The sequence below is a fragment of the Micromys minutus genome, assembly GCF_963924665.1.
Source record: "Micromys minutus genome assembly, chromosome: 30".
Classification (NCBI taxonomy): Eukaryota; Metazoa; Chordata; class Mammalia; order Rodentia; family Muridae; genus Micromys; species Micromys minutus.
In genome coordinates this window covers 27,681,088-27,696,946 of record NC_137965.1, presented here as the reverse complement: position 1 = coordinate 27,696,946, position 15,859 = coordinate 27,681,088, and the positions used below count along the sequence as shown (strand labels likewise).

The following is a 15,859-nucleotide window of genomic DNA, read 5'->3' as shown; positions in this document are numbered from 1 at the left end:
GAGAGGCAAGAGCTATCAAGGGCTAGCACCTCGCAGGCTGCAGGGGACTGCCCCTGTTTGGCACCGGAAACAATGGGGCCCGAGGCAATGCCGTGAGTGTTCCGGGAAGGGGAGACTTGGCTCCCAGCAGTCTAGCCCCGCGGGATCAGGCTACGTGCCCTGAAGGCTGGGAGCAGTCAACTGCTGGCGTCGAGTTAGGACAGGACTGGGCAGGCGGCCTCTCTGCGCACAGCCTCTGCGCGCACGCTCCGTTCTCCCGCAGCCCGCGCCGGGTTTTGAGGTCTGCTCGCAGTTCTAAGCCCGGCCCTAAGCACAGGGCCCCAAACGACTCCCGGGCCCCTCCCTTCCTCTGGCCTCCGGTTTTGCAGCAGCGGCTGCGAGGCGTCCAGCTAATGGAAGGAAGTGCTGCCGACCGCCGCCGCGGGGCTTGCTCCTGCGGTTAGGAGGAGCGCCGTCCGGGACTAGCCCAGCGTAGAGGCCGACGCACCCCGGGCCTCGCTGTGCTTTCAGATCGCGAACTGGGCGACAGCGTCACGGGCCGCATTTCCGGGCTCGGTGCTGGGGGCCGCCGCAGCCGGAGCACAGCCGGATGCTGTCGTAGGTGTACCCGTTGTCCGAACCGTGTACTACAGCTCTGCGGCACAGACAGGCCGGCGGCTCCCAGGGCGCCGCTGGGGGCGGGGCCTGGCCCCGCCCCAGCCCCGCGCGCTTCTCCGCCGCCTCTCGGCGGAGTGGGCCAAGGGTTGGGCGATGATCAGCGTCCACGCCTCAGTGGGTCTTTTGCAGCCGTTGCGAAAACCCGGAACGAAGGTGTTGTGGCCGTGCGGCGGAGCGGCGCCGCCCCTCGCCGCACCTCCCCGGCAGCCTTCCGAGGCCTTGCTGGGCATGCTCAGTCGTCAGGGCCGCTTCAGTTCTCGGAGTAGGAAGCTTCGGGCGCTGGGCCGGTAAGGACCCGCGGCGGGGCGAAGATGGAGCCCTTTACCAATGGTGAGTGGCTGGCCCGAGTCGCGGATTCCTCGGGCTCTCAGGGTGCAGGTGTGGCACGGGGGTCGGGCTGCAGGCATCCCCACTAAGGGTTTCCCAGGCGGGCCGGGGGCGGCAGAGGGGCCGGGGGTGGCTGGGGCGGGCGTGAAGGTCAGCCCTCTCCCGGGGACCAGCGCGGGACCTCCAGGTGAGCTAGTCCGCAAACTTTGGGATGCTTGCGCGGTAGAGGGGGCGGCGGCAAAGTTGGCAGCTGCGTCGGTCCCTGGGGAAAGTGGCCACGGCCGGGATAAGGTGCGGCCCGGGGGGACAGCCGACTGGTGCGGGGAGCGGGGAGCTGTCCGCCCGTCCTTCAGCGAGCTGCCCGCAGGCCTTTCGGTAACAGGGCTGGGTGGGGCCGCGGGGCTGGCAGCGTGATTTATTTAGTGCACCGCAGGGAAGGAAACTTACCAGGGTCTGGCTAGAACTGCTCCGTGCGACGAAGAAGCCGCCCCGCACTGTCCCCTCGTCTGCCTGCTCCTGCTCCGCAGGACGACTGAACTTCTTTTTCACTAGCATTTTCTATAATTTCCCTATTTTCTGTGAAATGCGCTGCTGGGGTGGCTCGTTTTCTTGAGCCCTGCTCTCTGCCCAAAGTAATATGTTCGTGTATTAATACATATCTTCTGTTCATCGTTTCATCTAGGGATATTGATCTTCTAGAGACCCATTGAATATCAATGGTCCCTGTCTGGCTTATATCATAAGGTGGCATGGGGGTGAAAGTCAAAGTAGTCTGTGTCCAGAAAATAGCCACAGCTATGGCTTTTGTCTGGGCTAGTAGTGCTTGAGTTTCAGTCTAGAGGTGAGATGTCTCACCATTTTATGGTGTTTAAATATATGTGTTTCCCATAAGGATATAAAGTAGGAAAACTGCTAATAAAGGGTAGGACTTATTTGAGATTAGAGGAACCACTTTCTAGTCCGCACATAATTGTGTGGTTGGTTACTTCAGGTAGGTAGAAAATCAAATTAGTGGGAGAGAAGCGTGTTACTGTGTGGGTGGGTTGCTTGCTGCTTAAGGAACTGGGCAGGAGGAGGGGACTCCCACTCTATCTACGCTTAGGCCTAGGCTGTACTCTGCTGTGTACGCTAACATTCTTCACCACATTGCGGGCGCTGTGACCTGCTCATTGTGCTCACCTTTTCCCTGATTCAGGACGCTTTATTCTGCCATCTTCCTGTCCACACTGTTTAATTAGGCTGAGCAATGACAGCTTCAACTCCAAATTTCCTTCTCATCCCAGCTCTATTTGTAATTACCAAGGCTCTAAGAATAGTCTGGTAAACTTAGAGAATTAGGGAAGATTTGAACTGAACGGCAGCATACGGACCATCTAGTTTTTGACTGTAAAATATGCTTAAAAGAGGTATAAAATATGCCAAGATTTTTTTCTTCCTTCGAGGCAGAATTATTGGAGCCTCTTTGTAGAGTTTTTAAATATGAAAGTTAACTCAACTGAAAACAATGTCTATACAAGAATGAGTCATTTATTTAGTCAGGCTTGATTTGCTGAATCTTCCCCTACAGAATTAAAGTACATTTTCACACCTTAAAGTAAAATTTTTTCTCCTTCCATAGAATATCCTTCTTTAGATGTATTTACAAATTTTCTCATTTGGCAGTGCCATGGAAAAATCCTAGAGAAAAGAGGCAAAAGTTCAACTTTCATATAGGAAGTTGTATTTCTAATTCTTTTCCATCTAGCAGTTTTTCTCAGTTGATGTTGGAGACTGATTGGCAGTGTGTCATTTTAGTTCATGTTATCTATCCTCCTATAGCAAGGAAAGTAGGACCTACAACATATAAAGTAAACAACACCTTGGATACTGCTGATTTAAGATGCTTTGAAGATTTTAAGGTGGATTAGGTATTTACATTAAAGCTTTTGCAAGTTTGCTGTAGAATGTTTGGTATCTTTATTATATTATATAGTGGAGACAATATTCACTTTTGTAGTTAGGTTTTTGAGTGCAAAACATCCACATACATCCACATGTAGTTCTATAGATATATTCTCTTACAGACTATCTTATCTTCAAATTTATGATTGAAGGATTTATCAAACTTAATATTGGCTTTTGTAATCATTCCTCCTTTAGTAAATCTTTCTCATTTACATGCTCTTGTATGTCTCTGCATAAAGAGGTATGTATAGATGAATAATAAAGTTTCAGTAACTCTGGACCCTAGGCTTTCTTAAAATACTATCAGCATTCGATGACTGATTTACAAGTTTGTAACATAAATGAATTTAGTCTTATCATTCCAACCTTCAGAACTCAGTGATTTCAGAAGCATTTTCTATCCTGTTTTCTGTGAAATGCGCTGCTGGGGTGACTCATTTTCTTGAGCCCTGCTCTCTGCCCAAAGTAATAGGTTCATGCATTAATAAATACCTTGTGTTCATCAGTTCGGTTAATGACTGTTGCAGCCCATTTGAAATTCATGCTTCTAGAAAAGGCCTATAGAGATGGACTTCAGTGCCAGAAATTCCTGTTTGGCTCAGGAAACATTTTCTGCCTTGCCCTTGAGGGGGACTGTTACCACACTGAAAGCTGGGCATCTGGTCTGGCTCTGGTTCTCTGGTGACTTTTTATAGGTACAGGAATGTGTTGACTCGTACTTAAGATTGGTTTGGCAGTAGCTGCTTGTCCTGTAGGCAGGTAGAGACGAAACTTTTAGGAGTATTTATCTGTGAATTTATAACCACCATAGAAAGTTCATGGAAACTATCTAGGTTTTCTAAGAGATGCTAGGTTAAGAGAGCTAATTATTTGCCTTTATCCTCATTTGCTTGAGATCTCTCAGAATAACTTTAATTTGAATTAAGAGATGCTAAAATTTAGGGCTTAATTGAAAAATCTGGTTGAGGAGGTCCAGGGTCAGGCCTGGACATACCTGGTTGCATTTTTAGGACAGTAGAAATATGCATTTCAAGAGGCTTTGGAAAGTTGTCTATTTGTAAACAAATAGATGATTTTACAGACATAGGAATGAGTTAATTTTCTGTTATTATTTAGTATATATTTTGCTAACAGATACTAGTTTTTGGTGTGGTTTAAAAAAAACAAAACAAAACTAGTGGTTGGAAAATCACCAATATATTGAAGTGCCATAACTTAAAGCTTAGTAGAGATTGTCACTTTGATATGAATTTATAGCCTCCACACAAATCATTTTATTACTGTACAGTGGTATATAATCAAACAGGGGACACCTCCTGTCGTTTCAAAATTGTGTATGTTTGTTTTTACATTAATGTCTAGTTAAAAGTGTTTTCCAGCTTTTAGAATGGAATGCCTTCACAACAAATTCTTTATTTGTGGATTGTAAAGCAGTATAAAGTTAGGATGTCAGTTTTATCCTATAGATAACAGTTGTATAGATGTGTATCTCTAAAAACAACTTATGTATGGTGTCATCTCAGAAACAAGAGCTTACCGTGTACTGTTCATATGCTCACTTACAGATATATTTATACATTTCTTTTTGTTCTATGGTGAATTACTTCTTTGAAAGAAAACTTTTAAAACTTTTTCTGTACTGGAATATGAATTAAAGTGTGTGTGTCTGTGTGTGTGTTTCTGCTCCTGCCTTATCTTTTAAATTTCAGATGGGGAAATTTGATACAGAAATTAAAGGTTAGCCAGGAGTGATATCTCATACCTTAATTCCAGCACTCAGGGAGACAGGCAGATGATCTGGGCTGGCCTGTTTTACTAGGTTCCAGGCAGGCAGGACTGAGAAGTGTGAGACCTTATCTCAAAAACTAACAATAACAAAACAGCAACAACAGCAAGGAAATCAAGGGCTAGGTAGCATCCTTAAAAAGGAAAAAAAAAAAAAAAAAAAAAAAACAGATACAAAAGGTAGCTAGAAAATATTAAAGTTTAAGCCAGGAAGCTGTGTTAGCAAATTATTTTGTCTTGAGAAAGAATAAAAAACAGCATATTTTAGAAACTATTATAGCGATAATTGTCATTTATCTGTCTGTGATCTTTGAGAACTCAATCTGAAAGATAGAGAACTAAAAAGATAAGGAGTTATCAGATGAAAAATACAGTGGTGATTTCCTGTTCAATAATTTAGTCACACAGCTTCTTTTAAATGCCCACTTTAGAGATAGGTTTTCTGCTAGAAGAATTTTGTTAAGCATATCATGAAATAGTAGGAGTCCAAATAAGAAATGTAACTTTGCCTAAGATAATATTCTAATTGTGAAAGAAATGTGCAGAATTGTTTTCCTAACTTGTTTTATTAGCATTTGTCACTAACAAAGATACATTTCACTAATGTCACATTATGCTTTTATTAGAAAACAACATTTTTTATCTTTTTGAAAACTTAACCAAGACCACCATGGACTTGAGTAAAGACAGGTCAGGGCCAAGGTTCCCAGCAGTTAGGTTGTGTGTGCTGCAGCTGTGTTCTGTCAGCCACTTGGTGGCTGGAAAACTGCATGAGGCTGGAGTTGAACCCCCACTACTGAGCTTTTTGTAAGGATCCGTCTCCCACCCTCTCAAGAGACACCCTTTCTGTTAATGGAAACCCAGGAATAAGAATAAAATGAAGGAAAGTTTGGGGCCCTTATGGTGTCATAACTCTTTTTATATCTAGTGACCTTTGCAGAAATGTTATGTGTCGCTTTAGTGGAGAGCAGTGAAAGTAATGACAGAAAGTAAGAGGTATTCTGTCCATGGAGGGCCATGCTTAAGAAATGAAGGTGCTGGCAGGAGATAGAAAGAATTTGTTAGGGATTTAACTGTATTGCCTTTTTTTTCTAGTCAGAAAAATTAAGTCACTTTAAGGTAATGCTATTTACTGTCTAGAATATTCTATGTTTGAAGAAAACAAAAGGTAGACAAGAATATAGTCCCTTTTCTACCACGATAGCAGTCTTTCTTTTCCTGTTCGTATTGCATGATTTTTGTTTCACTTTGCTCTTGGTACTTAGGATTGAACAAAGAGCTGCCTGATTTTAATTTCAATCTTAGCATCTAAACTAGGAACCAAGCCATTTACCAAATAAAATTGAGGCCTCCAGTGAAGTTTTCAAAAACTATGGAGTTTTCAGTTTAATTATAAGGGACTGTTTGAAGTTCTTTTCCTTCTCATATGTACTACAGGGTCCTACTGGAGGAGACTTATTGATGGGGATGAGGGAAGATAGAGAAGGCTTCCTCATGTTTCTTTGGGGAGAGCTTCTTCAATTGAGGGGACAGGAGAGTGGGGAATGCAGTGAAAAGTCACCTCCTTAGGGTTGCTGTATTCCATTTTCTTATAGCAAATGATGGCTTTTTGGAAGTGTTTCCCAGGCAACTGCTTCAGGTATCACAAAGGAAATTCCTGATAGCACAGGAGGCTGAGTATTAGCCTTGTGCTCGTGTGTGTGTGTGTGTGTGTGTGTGTGTGTGTGTGTGTGTGTGTGTGTGTGTTATTGTCCACTCTCAGTCACTACTTTATTTCCCTTGAGATAGTCTCTCTTCTTGAACCTTGGAGCTCACTGTTTTCTGACTGGGCTGGTAGCCAACAAATACTGGGGACTCTCCTGACTTCCCTTCTGCAGGGTTAGAGGCACATGGCCATGCCCAGGGTTTTCAGAGGGAGGCGTGGTTCTGCTTCTTTCTACTACTGGGAGCATGGCATTTCTTTCAGCTGAAATGTCTTTGGAAGATTTTAAGATAACTACCAGAACATTCATTACTCAGAAAAAATGTGAGAAAATGCATAGAGATTAGTAGTAGGGACTTGGCAGAGCTAAATGCCTAAGAGACTATTCTTTATGTTGGTATTGTTAGAGTGATATTAATACAGGATATAATGCTCATCCAGTTTTGGTTATCAAAAAACATTCCGTGGTTTGGTTAGGACAAGTTGCTGTGGCTCTTGAGACTGGGCAGGAAGGACTGGTCTGTTTAGACTTAGCAGGGTCCAGTGAGGAGCTTGGGCTGGTCTGTCTATATACGTAGTAGCTGTAACTCTCTGCTCTGCACTGGATGCTGTGTCAGCCCTTGGGATCCTTGATAGTGCCTTCAGTGTCTCAAGTAGGTGGCTAGATTAGGAAAACGGTTTAGGTTGAGCATACAGGATTGGGTGCTACTCCGGGGAGATGAGAAGTGTGTTATTCTGTTATATAGCAGCTTTACTTGTAGGGTGATTATTGACAGGGTTGGTAAATTTTTCATTTAGAAGTTGCATGAAGAAAAATATCATTGAATCTAAATATAAAAGTCTTAAAGTAAGACTTAAAATAAGCTCAGGTTTATTAGGGTGTGATTAGCTTTGCTCCAGTCTAATTGTTCATTGCACATGAACACAGATTTATGTAATTGACAGTTTTAGAAATACTAAAATATTAGATATTAAAAGTACTAAAAACTGAAGAATTCATGCATCTGTTTAGTTTACAAAATCAAATGACAGTGATTGATTAGTTTTTAAGAAATGTGGTTACATTCTTAGCCTTTTGAATAATTATAGTTTTGGTGGATGGGTTAAATAAGAAAACTGGTACACAGATGATTGTAAATTGGTGAGAAAATTCCTGCTTTAGTGGTTTAAGATTGTCATATACTTTGTATTTTATTAGTTTGATGAATCAGATGAAAAATATCTCAAAGAATTATCACAAAAATACTAACAAATTATCTGCAAAATAATTACTTGGTAAAATCTATTAAAGATTGAGCCTGGCAATTTATTCACCAACTGAAATATCTTCTGTCACAAGCTTTTTGTTTATATTGAAATGGTATTAATTTCCCTTATAGATCCCATTATTGATCTTCGTAAGTACATTTTCCTGTACCTCAGCCTGAATTGTACTTTCCCAGGCTGACCTGTAGAGCAGCATGTTTCAGAGCACGTGAAACTCATTGTGAAATGACTCTTTTTTTTCTTTGATTTCTCCACAGTTTTTCTTAGTTTTGTTTTACTTATTCACTTTACATCCCACTCATTGCTAGGTTCCTGGTTGCCCCTCAGTCCTTCCCTCCATGCCTCCCTCCCCTTCTCCTCTGTGCAGGTAGGGCCCTGGGTATCCTCCCACCCGGTACATCAAGTCTCTGTGGGGCTAGGTGTATCCTCTCCCGTTAAGGCCAGACAAGGCAGCCCAGCTAGAACATATCCCACAGACAGAAAACAGCTCTTGGGACAGCTCCCACTCCAGTTGTTCGAGACCCACATGAAGACCAAGCTGCACATCTGCTACAGATGTGTGGGAGGCCTAGGTCCCGCCCATGTGTAAGAGTAACTCTTGAGTCCATTTGGTTCTGTGATGTGAAACTAGCTTTCCTGAGCATAGCCACAACTTCAAAAGGAAACAGTGAAGAAATAAGATAATGAGAAAAGCAAAAATTTAAAACTTAAGATTTTGATTAATACAAGGTAATTACTTTTGGGGCTTAACTTAAGCCCCATGAATCAGTTTTTAAGAAAACCAGACAATTTTTGTCATTTAACTTTGTATCCAATAACTCCATCAAATTTAAGGTTAAATTTTTTGTTTTAAAAAATACCAGGAACTGCTCAGAAAGACTCCCTTCTAGTATAAATTTTAAAAATAATACTTTTTATTTATTCTTTGAGAATTTCTTATATGTGTATAATGTGTTTTGGTTAAATCCCCTTCTACATTCCAACTTTTTTCAGCACCCTCCATCTTCTTCCACCTCATCTCCATAATTTACTGATTCCTGTTAGTGCTGTCCTTATATGCACGGGCATGGCCCTTCACTGGAATATAGACAACCTTAACAGTAGCCATACCTCCAGAGAAGAATGCCCTCTCAGTAGCTCTCAGTTAGCAATAGCTCCTTGTGAGCCCCTCCCCAGTCCAGCTAGAATTTTGACTGTCTTGGCATGTAGCATATCTGCTGTGAGTAACCATGCCATGTCCTGACCATTGTACAGCACCAATCTCAGGCTCTTCTGCTTTTTCTGCCTCTTCTTCTGTGATATTCCCTGAGCCTTGCACGGTGGATGAGAGGTAGATATTCGATTAGAACTGAGCATAGAGCTAAATTTTAATACAAATTCTTGGGTGCTCTTTAATTTTCTTTAATTGGCAAAAATTCTTAGCATTGTATGGTGATTATACAAAATATAGAATTCATTATGATATTTCTCTCTCTCTCTCTCGATGAATTTGCAAAACTTTCTGGGAATTGTGGCCTAAAAGGAGAGAAACCTTACATCTCCATATCTACTTCTGGTGTAAGTAGGTATTTTGATTCCCTTAAGTAGATGTAATGTGAAATTTATTCAGCAGATACAGAACCTGCTTTAAACTTAGATAATATAGTTTCTATTATATCGAGGGTTAAAATATACCAAAAGAGTGGTCTTTATATGACAATATAAAGTAAACATGCTTTATCAGCTGGCATTGGGCTGTGTCTTTCAGATATTAGAGATGCAGACTTTACTATCAGGGGTAGATCAGCTATCTCCTATTTATTCACAGGAAGCTCAGTAAACTGGTTTTACTGATTAATTTGTGTGCATTCATAACCAACATTATTTTTGCTGAATGATGATAAACTTGGCAGGAGCTTTGGCTCTGAATACATTATGAATTTTGTAATTTACGTCCCTACTTCCACCCTGCCATGATTTTGTATATGTTTTTCTGTCTTGCATTCTTTTTTATTCCCCAAGATAATATTTTGAACTTGAGGAACTCAAAGCTAGTGATTTTGACCAGGAAATAAGATGAAGATATATGTTATTCTCCTATAAGTAGTTGGTGGCTGTGCAGGTATGTTTCAGGGGAACAATATAGAAACTGAAGATAAAGAGATTATACCTTTCCCACAGGAAAAGGCATAATGGTATGTTATGAAAGTAGAGATACTACCTGCTTAGAATTTTATTTGCTAAAGGTTTATAAATATTTGTTTGGTTCAGTATAAAAATGTATGTTTATTCATACAGGAACCATTAATTGCATACAACATATAAATACAAAATTTTTGGTTAAGCATGAAATGTATCCTAGGCCTTCAGTGGCTGAGGCAGGAGGATCATCAGTTTGAAGACAACATCCTTCGATCTTGTTTCAAACAAACAAAGCCACAGTTCTGTGTTTCCATTACTCTCATTGTCATCCCACAGTGTTCCAAACATGCTGCTTATTTATCCAGTGTGTCATTTTAGGCTAAGATTACTTAAAAAGAGAAAACCCTCCAAAATAAATAACTTTGTATCCTTTTAATTTGAAAGTTTGTCTTTCCTTTTTCTAGAAACTTCTCTATAGCAAAGGATGTTTGTTTGTTTGTTTGTTTGTTTGTTTGTTTGTTGAAACAATGTCTCTCTGGCACTAGCTAGCTTAGAACTTGATATCTAGACCAAGTTGGCTTCAAACTTGCAGCAGTCCTCCTTCCTGCATGCTAGGATTACATGTGTGAGCCACCACACCCTTTCTAGAACATTCTTAATTCATTTAACTTCCCTTTTCAGTGAACTTCATTTATTGATGCATGAAAAAGAAATAAGAGTGAAAGGGAAGGACCTGACTCCTCCTAGATATAGTGGTGGAGAAAGTTTATTACACTTTATGGGAGAGGGTAGCCAGGGGCAGACACATCTGGGAGAGTGGTCATGACGCTGAACCATGTGGGGAGAGGGGAAGGGAGAAAGGAGACCTAAGTATAGCCGCCAGGAGGCCAAAGGTACAAAAGGGTGCAGGTAACCAAATGTCTGAATTATATAGGGAAGAGCCTCTGGGGGAAGGGCAGCCCAGCCACTGGGCTGGAAAGAAGGTGTGGTATGCCACCCGTACCCTGTGACAGGTAGGGACTGAGGGATGCTAGGAGAACCTGGTGACCAGGTCTGCTCTGCTGTGTTAAGTAGGCATCTCAGCTGCCTGTCTTGGGCTTGAAACTTAACAATTGATCTCTTGCTGTGAGTCTGTGCTTTATAGAGAGAAGACAGTATCTAATAAAGCACTGTCTCAGTGTTTGGGGAGGTTTTTATCTGAAATATTTTCAAAGTTGGGAAGTGAACCAATATTTTCCTTTTTCATTTCTTATCTTGTATGCTCATTTCATGACTAGAGAGCTGTTGTCCATTTAAGGCCTAAGCAGTGTGGTTAAATCAGCTTCTCTTCCTATGGTACTGTGGGGCCTTCTGGGGAAATTAGATGGGACATTTTGTCCTTCATTACAAGCCACAAAAGCAGTTCCAATCAATTAAATTCAGCTTTTAAAGCTAAACTTTCTAGTATTCTACAGAGCTCATAAGAAGGCATGGGGGGGTCTCATACAACCTTTGATATGGCTTCATGAAAAGGTTAAAGAGAATGAAGCTGTACTGTAGCTGTTGATGACAAGGCCATGGAGAGGCGAGGATGTCAGTGATGTATTGGAGAGACAAGTGGAATCCATTAGTTGGTTTTGAGCTAAGGTATGGAACCATGAGTTTTACCCCTGACCTTCCAGGAGGAAAACTTAGAGGACATTATTATCTTGATGTTAATCTAATGATAAAAATCAGTGAACACTTTGAGAACACAGCCAAAATAGTACCTTAGTTGCCATATGAACCATAAAAATAGTTTGTCTGAGTTGTTGAGATGTACATTCTGGTACATGATACTGTGAAAACTGATTCATCACTGAATTTTACCCTGGAGTTTCCATACCTTCCTGCCTTGGGCTTATGGAGTGGTTATATTGGAATAGAGTAGAGGCAGTATATTGGTCTTTTCTCCCTATAATGAAATGACACACAGTGAATGACTTAAACAACAGATTAGTTTTCTTATAGTGCTGAAGCTTATCTAAGATCACCGGTACCAACAAAGTTAGATGACATTGAGGGTTTTCTGTTTTGCTGCAGATACCCATTTTCTTGCTGTGTTCTCAAGTGACCTTCCTTTTGCAGGTGTAGAACAAGCAAGGAAGCTTCAGTGGTTTTTCTTCTTATAAGTACACTATTTCTGTCAGACTGAGAACCTGCTCTCATGGCCTCATTAAACCTTAATTAGTAGAGCACACTGGTGCACACCTGTGAGCTCAGCATCTGACATGAGATTCTCTGCAAGCTTGAGGTCAGCCTGCTCTAAGTAGTAAGTCTCAGGCCAGCCCTGGTTAAATAAGACCCTTGTTTAAAAAACAAAAACTTCAGGAGATACAAAACATTCAATACAAAGGAGCCTTCACTTGTGCATTCTCTCTCCCTCCCTTCACCCTCCCCTCACACACACACACACACACACACACACACACACACACACACACACATACACGAGAGAGAGAGAGAGAGAGAGAGAGAGAGAGAGAGAGAGAGAGAGAGAGAGAGAGAGAGAGAGAGAGAGAGAGAGAACTATTTGATGCATCATTATCCTTGTTTCTATGTCTGTGGGGTTTCAACATGCTGCTCCTTTCCCAGCACTCTCATACTTCCAACTCTCTGTAGAGCACAGATTATCATTTCAAGTCTTAGCCCCTTTCCAGTTTTTTTTTTCTTGAACTATCTTAGTATGATTTTAGTGAGTTAAAGATCTTCATGGCCAAGTATATTTTTCTCCTCTGCATGTTCTAATAGGGAAACAGGAGTGAAGAATTGTAGCCTCTTTCCACCTGGCCTCTTTGTTCACAGAATAATGACCCTGAGACTTAATTATATATGAATAAATGCTTAGCCCATAATTTAATTACCCGTTTATTCTAGTCTAAGCCCCTACACATGATTGGTTACTTCTCAACAGGTTTTTGCTACTGTCTCCAGAGTTTGGGGCAAATCTCCTGCACTTGACTCTTTTCCAAAACCCTCCTCTCCCCACCCCTTGCTGGATCTTCCACAGCATATTTCCTGCCTCAGCTCATTGGCCATAGGCTTTTTTATTGTCAGGTGATGCTTCCATATAGCTCACAAGAGATTCTCTTTACAGAGAATCATCTTTGTCCCTCTGCTCACACATAATGTTCTAGACCTTTAAGAGGACAGAATTGAATCTCTTTTTTTCTGTGTTCTCAGATATCACAAACTTTGCCCTGAGCTTAACCAGGTCAGCTGGACCTGTCCTGTGAGGTTAGACATCACCTAGTTTAGATAACTAATCTATTTTTATCTTGTCAAAATTACAATTCTCATTTGACTGCCTATAGGAAGAGGAGGATATTTTTGTGAGCTATGAGTTAATTTCATCTAAATACCTGACTAGTGTTTTCTTAATATAAAATGCTGGTCAGGTATATACAGAAGTAGTTTTTTTTTTTTTTAATCACAGAAAGGTAGTCTTTTGTCTACCTTCTTTTAGAGCAAATTTAATAAACGTTTACCATGTAAAACTTGCTTAAGTCCAAACTACTAATTTTTTTCTTTATATCAGCAATACTTAGAGCTGTTCCATCAGCCACATGACTACTACACAATGACTTATGAGGCCCGTTAAAGTTCATTTGGTCCCATATAATAAGACAAGATGGAAAGGGTATTCACTCTCTACATTGGCTTCCCATCTAAGGATCATAAAATATGGGCAAATATTATGTTGCCACACATGGTGTGTAGCTCTTCCATTTCTAGGACTTTCAGGAGTCTTTGCTATAGGTCTGAAAGTTCTCACTCACCCAGTTAGATTTTGGTATTCTTTTTTTTAACTAAAATAATACCTTTGTCAGAAACAGATTAGGCCTTAGTTTGCATAAACTACAGTTTATACTCTTGAATAAAGCAAAAGTTAATAAATAATACTTCTATGCTATAATTTAAAAATTATTTTTAATTCAGCTGATTTTCACCAGTATCGATCAGCATATACTTTATATTGTCAAGGTTAAGAAATGCTCACTAGATAATTAAAAATATTCATTTAGGTCTCTGACTCGATAGAGACGTATTATAGCATAAATAATATTTTATTCTATATATCTTTATTAATGTGGCTGCAACATGGTTGTCAGTTTGTGACAGATACTGTGTTATGACATGATAAATTATGGTCGTTGGGTCTGTGAAGTTGAATTTACATTATCAGTGGCTATTCTAAAATTGTCTTCTTTTCTCTTTCTAAAATTTGATGATATGCTAAGCTGTGTTCAGATGTAAACATGTCAATTCTGTAGTGTATATGTGGGTTCTGCTGACAAAACTAGATTCCTATAAGCAGATGATATGCCTGTCCACTCTGATCCAGCCGTATAAAATACCGACTGTGATGTTTAGACAATTAGCCCTTCATTTTGCTGGTTTTATTCTATCAAAAAAACTTAGACACAAATTTTGTATGGTTTCTTTGTGGAAAAACACACACACACACACAAAATAAATTTTTTGTCATCTAATCTTAAAGAGATTATCTAGAGTTAGCCATTTGAACCCTTTGAACCCAAAGATTTATTAAAATGTTAATATGATATGGTATGAGAAAGATTCAGCTGGCTTTTGCTGGATGCAAAGTTTCCGGGATATGGAAAAGGTAAGGAGATGAGTTCTTCGAAGAGCTTTCAGGGGAGCCTGTTAACAACTGATTTTCCCCTCAGCGTCCCATTGTGAACTCCTTGCATCTAGAACTTCTGAGAATTAGTCTGTGTTGTTACAATAAGCTTTTCAGGTTTGTGGCAAGTGTTGTAGCAGAAATGGCTTAAATGTAATATTTTCCATAGGTTCCTATGTTTGAGCACTTGATCCCAGTTGGTGGAAGTTGTTGAACCTTATCAACATGGTGATAGTTGGGGTGTATTAGCTACTAGGAGTGAAGTTGTGAGATTATAGGCTGGCCCCTGCTTGCAGGCCTGCTCTCGGCCATGATGTGAACGTTGTGCTCCAGCTCCCACTGCTACCACCTAGGCTCCCTTGACACAATCTTTTCTGCTCACGATGAACAACGGTCCTGCACAGTACGCCAAAGTTCATGCTCTGTTGTGTCTGTCAGGTATTTGTCACAGTGGTAAGAATAGTAACTACTGTAAGCAGAAATAGACATTAATGCAGACTGCTTCATTGCAGTTTTGATCTGGGTGTGTGTGTGTGTGTGTGTGTGTGTGTGTGTGTGTGTGTGTGTGTGTGTGTGTATCTGGTTCTCTGGTTATTCTGTAATTTTTGTAGGTTCATAGAAAAGTTATCTTCCCTTTGGCATTCTCTCGACACTGTAGCCTGCAGGGCTACTTTTCCTGGTTCTTGTGCATAGAAATATCAGGCTGGCTCAATGAAATTTTACCTAATTGGCACCAGCACATGATTTTGTGACTAAAGCCTGTCCTAAGGGCAGAATGGTCAAAGGAAACGGAACAGCATTAAAGTAAACACTAGTCCTCATGTAGATTACTTTGCCAGGTTTTTTCTCCATTACCTCCTATAAGGCAAAGTGAACCATGGACAGATATGAAGTAATCTGAGGACAAAGTTTGTCTAGACCTTAGGAGTTTTTACCAGTGTCTTAGAGTTGTCTCTTACCTAATTTAAGAACAGTTTTAGGACATTCCCTTTATTGAACTTTCCCACAGATTTCAGCCAACTTGTCAGAATAGATTTCTTTATGTTTCATAAGCTAGTTGAATTACCTAATAGCTATCCCAAGCATGCATGACTAGAAATATCACTTCTGACTTTGGGTTATCACCTACTTACTGCCCTGAACTGTAAGAGGGGAGTTGACCAGTTGCAAATGTGGATATGCTGTGCTAGTTTACTAGTTTTACTAGTTTTCATTGCCACTATGACAAATAATCACAGATGAGAGAATACAATACAAAATTGTTCCCCTACAACTCTGTAGGTCAAATCCATGGCATGTTTTAGCCAGGTGATGCCAGTAGCCACTCTGTGGGCTCTGAGGAGGAACCATGGCCTTCAGTCTCCCTGCTTCCAAAGGCCACTTACATTTCTCTG

At 40.9% G+C, this 15,859-nt stretch overlaps 1 protein-coding gene across 1 annotated transcript in view; it reads left to right on the top strand.

The window, feature by feature from the left end:
* The first annotated feature begins 796 nt into the window (after window positions 1-796).
* The window catches only part of LNPEP (leucyl and cystinyl aminopeptidase), a 79,735-nt gene continuing 64,672 nt past the window's right edge, over window positions 797-15,859 (top strand). Inside the window, exon 1 of the mRNA XM_080941805.1 lies at window positions 797-987. Coding sequence (XP_080797931.1) covers window positions 969-987 — 19 coding nt within the window. The 5' untranslated portion in view covers window positions 797-968. The remainder of the gene's footprint in view (window positions 988-15,859) is intronic.